At 40.6% G+C, this 5,108-nt stretch overlaps 1 protein-coding gene across 1 annotated transcript in view; it reads left to right on the top strand.

Annotated features, from left to right (window-relative positions):
• The first annotated feature begins 1,564 nt into the window (after window positions 1-1,564).
• ca5a (carbonic anhydrase Va) overlaps window positions 1,565-5,108 on the top strand; it is a 13,417-nt gene continuing 9,873 nt past the window's right edge. Inside the window, exon 1 of the mRNA XM_035665412.1 lies at window positions 1,565-2,116. Coding sequence (XP_035521305.1) covers window positions 1,975-2,116 — 142 coding nt within the window. The 5' untranslated portion in view covers window positions 1,565-1,974. The remainder of the gene's footprint in view (window positions 2,117-5,108) is intronic.

The following is a 5,108-nucleotide window of genomic DNA, read 5'->3' on the forward strand; positions in this document are numbered from 1 at the left end:
TTTGTAAAGCTTTTGAATTTGACGAGACGTCAACACACAGGTTCATAAAATGAATTAAAGTGAACACACTCAAACTACATGCAGAAACACATGTATCAGCCTGTTGTTGCCCATGTGTGCCCATCATCAGCACGAGTCTGTGTTTTCCTCGTTACCTGGTAAATATTGTGTTCTGTTCAGGGATTAAAGTCTGACAGTCATGTGATCAGCTTTGTACAGAGTGTGACATTCTTGAGAAGAGTAACTATGATGCAACACAACTACCCTCCTCTCCTACACACACATACGGCACGTTACTATAAACAAGCTTAAGAACATGTAATTTGATTAAAGATTCCTCAGTGTGGAATGATGGGGTCAACACAGGATGAAGATGGAGGATGGAAACGAGTGAATGATGAAACAAAGACATTTGAAGGTGCTGCGTCTTACAGGCTTTGTAAAATACCCTTTTCATAGCAGACACTTGGCAGGGGGGGGATACAGTATAGGTGAAGATGTGAGGGCAAGATGGTTAATGAAGAGAAGCACAGGTTTACTTTTTACCCCACAACCAGCTGCAACATTTAAATATAAATATACACAACAGTATATGGGGGTGATTACTGGTGATACTAAGTTAAATATTGCTGATAATCCTTATGTGCTTTTACTTCAGTGAGGAGTTTTGCTTACACTGTAGTATATTTGACATATAATAAAGGTAATACAATTAAATAAATATATGAATAAAATAAAGATTTTATTTTTAAAACATCTTTTTTTCGATATGTTTTATCTGCTTTCTTTTTCCTTGTTGCCTCCTGGAATGTTTTTAATATTTAGGCACTTTGTGACTTTGTTTTTGAAAAGTGCCGTATAAATAAAGTATATTATTAGTAATATTATTAAATAAAACCAACTGGCATTATATTGTTTGTGGAGATATCAGTATACAGTTGGAATGGGTTTTAGGAATGAAATGAGTTATACTGGTTAAGTTCCCCTCCACTCGAAAGCTTGTTTTTCTTGTTCAGTTGGATGTTTGATGTTCACAGTGCTGAATGCAGTCTGTGCAGAGTTTAACTCTAAAAGGATGTTTTCACATTCATCTGCTGAAAGTGGAAAGTTTCTCTGTGCTCACTGACTCCAGGATACAACTTAAAACTGTGATGTAGAAACTTGAAGCCACAAGTGCACATCCACTGAGAATAGACATTTCAAATAAGGTAGAAGGAGTAGATGACTTTGAGGTCTTTAATGTGGAATTTTTTTTTTTTAATTTTTTTTTTTTTTGGGGGGGGGGTATAAAAATATCAATATAAACTGCTATTTGTATATGTTATAATACAAATACCACATGCATGTATACTTTATTTGAATCTAATTTGTATTATTATTACATTATTATAATAAATTGTTATAATGGACTGTATGGTATCATGATGACTACGATTGTAAAATCCATACATATAATTGTAAATATCCCACCTGTCTGTCATAGATGTATACTCTGTCTCATCGTCGTCATCATCGTCGCTAACGCCCCTCAGTGGAGGCCGCTGATTGGTCGGCACTGTAGCCCCCCTCCTCCTCCCGTCCTGCCGAGCAAACAGTTTCTCAACAGCGGCTTTATCTTATCATTTACCGGGGGTCTGGGCCGGCAGGGACGCTATGTAACCCGGTTAAATTGACGTCACAGGTTCGGGAGAAACGGTGGTTGTGTTTTGCGGTCACATTTTGAAGGTGTGTAAAGCGAAAGCCTGCCCCTTCCCCCGCCTGCAGGCTAACGGCAGGAAGGCAGAGAGCAGCAGTCAGTCGTTGGTGTTGTTTTGAACGAGCTCCGCGCTGAGAGACAACTTCTGTGGAGTTTAAAACACTGAGCTAACTTCACCGTCAGCTTCACATTAAACAGCGCGACGAACGACGCTACAGGACGGTACAGCGCTCCTTGTAGCCGCCCGCTGTGAGGCTGGTAACGTTAGCTTCATCAATATGGTGACTTTATCATCCGCAATAAGACCTCTGGCTTCCCAGCTTCACCGACAGCTCGTCAGACACGCCAGGAGTCACCGGATAACGCCTGTCAGGAGATGCAACCTCACGGCGTGCTCCAGCAAATATGTGCTGTCTCAGAGTAAGTACTTGTGCAAAGCGTGTGTGACAACGTTAGTACACAATGGTTGTCGTCCATCCAGCGGGTCCACACAGCTGCTCATTACCGCACAGCTTCAAAGGGAGAGCAGTTTCATGTCGGACATTACCGCCAACAGTGGCAGTGGGTGTCTCTGCATGTCACTGGTTTTGGTTTGTGGTCTCATTGTGGCTCTAAGGCCTTTCATTGTGGGTCACACAGCATCAGTTAATGGTCACTTTTGTTGTCATTGAGAAGCGTGCATCAGGAGCAGTGGAAAGCTCGGACTGGACTTTGCTCATCACTGGATCTGAATCAACACTGCTCTGTTGACTCAGCTGTGTTTGAGAGGGGCCCCGGGCTCCAGGGTTTCCAAACAGGTATCGATATCCCTGATCGCTGCCCCATATAGGGGCCATTTGAAGCCCTTTGACCTAGATAGGAGCCTGTATGTTGAGTCACCAGGTCCGTTGTTTTCAAATGTAGAGCCACAGTACTACCACTGTGTCCTTATTGTTATCCACATGTTTCTGGCTGCAGTTCATGTGATAGACAATGCATCAAATGTTAAAATTCTAAAATCCCAATAGTGTATGTATAGGATGCACTATCCACTATACTGTACCTACATGAAGAACGTCTACTTCCTTTGCGTGTTCGACCTCTGCTATGAGATGTTCGGGGCACCCCAGCTCCTCTGACAGGTTCCAACAACTTCCTCCCCACACCCAGTAACATGAGCCTCGCCTTGTTCACCATCTCACGCAAACTACAACCACAGAACCAACATGCACAAAAACACTGGAAATAGCCCAGTGCAGTTAAGCTTTTATGCTCAAGCGTTATAATAAACTGAGTTCATATTTAACTTTAACAAGCCTGTTGTACTGGGCACTGTCTGTCCAACGTTTTATGACGGGGCTTTCGGTTTGGCTTTGATGTGGTTCTCTAGAAATTAGGTTTCATGCCAGTGCAATAGGCTGCCCTCTGATGCTCTGGTGCTATTTTTCTTCAAAAACAGCAATTTGTGCTATTCCCACTCCTCAGGTAAAAAAAAAACCACACCAGACTCACAGGAAAGTGATGCAATCTGTGCTTCCTTAAAGAAGTAAGCAGTGTAAAATTGAAAGTTACGTTTCCTATGTTGAACCTCTCAGGCACAACTTCAGAGAGGGCACAAATCAGAACTCTTAAGTGCTGCCTGAGAACTGTCACTCTGAGAGGAAAACCCTTAACTTAGTGGCTGCCTTCAGGAGGAGCATTTTATATTATTATAACACATCAGCCTTATCATCATATTAGGTTTGCAAATGTATCTAAATGGAAGAATAAACCTCTACTCACCATATTAAACACTGCTGACACTTTCAGTCCCAGACCGGAAACTGTGTTTGAGTGCTACTTCCAGTTATTTACCTCTCAAACTCTCTTATTAGCTTCAAATGTGGATGTATTGCATGTATTATAAAATTGTTACACATGCATTTGTAGAATTTTGGCAACAGTGTCATAACCAATAAATAAGATCAATCATCAATAAAGGAAAACAACAATTTACTCAAGGTAAGGTTTCACTCAAGTGAAAGTATACCACTGACCTTTCTGACTTCATGGGGTCAAAGTTCAACTACATTTGACCCCAACTCCTAGAATGTGAATAGTTCACTAAAGTATCATAACTAATAACATAATTCAATTAAGCCTTTACAGCCTTATTTTCTCTTACCGTAGGAGGAATCGGACACAACCATCAACAGTATCTATTGGTCAGTCCTTCCAGAAAAAGCAGAGTTGTTTTGTGATTGTTGCGGGCAAAAATCCTTGATTTATGCGGCATGTTTGTAAAAAATGCGATGATAATTGCGGGAACTTGCAAAAACTGCGGGTTTGATCGAAAAAGAGGGGACAAAAAGGGATTTTCCCCAACACCCTGTTCACAGGCAATACCTTTAAATGTACAAGAGTCCATTTCTTATTACCTTCTGTTGAATAAACATACTAACTAGTCACTAGAAAAGGTGCTGAAATATTAATTCTCAATCCTTTGTTGTATTTCAGACCCTAATAAACACCATGCTCAAAACCTTACAAAACAAACTGATGAATCTAAACAAGTTCTGTGAGCTTTACAAAAGGAAAATGCTTACAACTTCTGTAAAAATGAAATAAATAAAATATAAAAAAAGAAAAAATGTGTGCTTCCTGTTTTACAAGAGATAAAGCCTAATACAAAACACACATCTTCTGTTAAAATAAGTTGCTTCAATGCACAAAGTGCAATCCTCTTACTGTAACGTAAATCTACATACTAATGAATATGACTGGTACCAACTGTAAGGTTTTCAAATCGCAGGGTTTGCAGCTTTTCGATGGATGTTCACGTCTCGTAATTACGTCAACTTCATTTACACCTGGTTCCCAATGGCAAACAGGGAAAATGGCGCTCTTGAGTGAAGTAAACGCAAAACATTTTCAACTTTCTGCTCAGATATATGTGACTTTTGCATACAAAAATGCAGGGAGTTAATGAAGAACATGCAAGCCCCGCATATATTGCGCGGAAATTTATGCAGCGTATTTGAAAAATAATTTGGCCCCGCATAAATTATGCAGACTTTGGCTGATTATGCATTGAATTATGCGATCGCATAATCGCGTTTTTCTGGAGGGACTGATTGGTAGTCAGAGCTTCTGGGTGTGAAAAGTGAAGCAAATGTATTCTTTATAATGGCCAGCGGGGGCGACGGGACTGGCTCCAAAAAGAAGTCTGATTGTCTTTAACCTAAGAGCAAAGTGACCCTGAATAATTACCATTATAGTAAAATCAATGATAAAGCAGGGTATGCTTTAGGGCGGGGCTACCTTGTGATTGACATTTCATTCTCAGTGAGTCTGTCCAGCTCAACACTCATCAAATATGAATCAAGATTCTGTTTCTGCGCTGCCTATTTGGTCGTGTACTGTTTATCTGTGTGTGACCAGGGAGGCCACCATT

The sequence above is a fragment of the Morone saxatilis genome, unplaced genomic scaffold (genome assembly GCF_004916995.1).
Source record: "Morone saxatilis isolate NCDOM2014 unplaced genomic scaffold, NCSU_SB_2.0 Contig2, whole genome shotgun sequence".
Classification (NCBI taxonomy): domain Eukaryota; kingdom Metazoa; phylum Chordata; class Actinopteri; family Moronidae; genus Morone; species Morone saxatilis.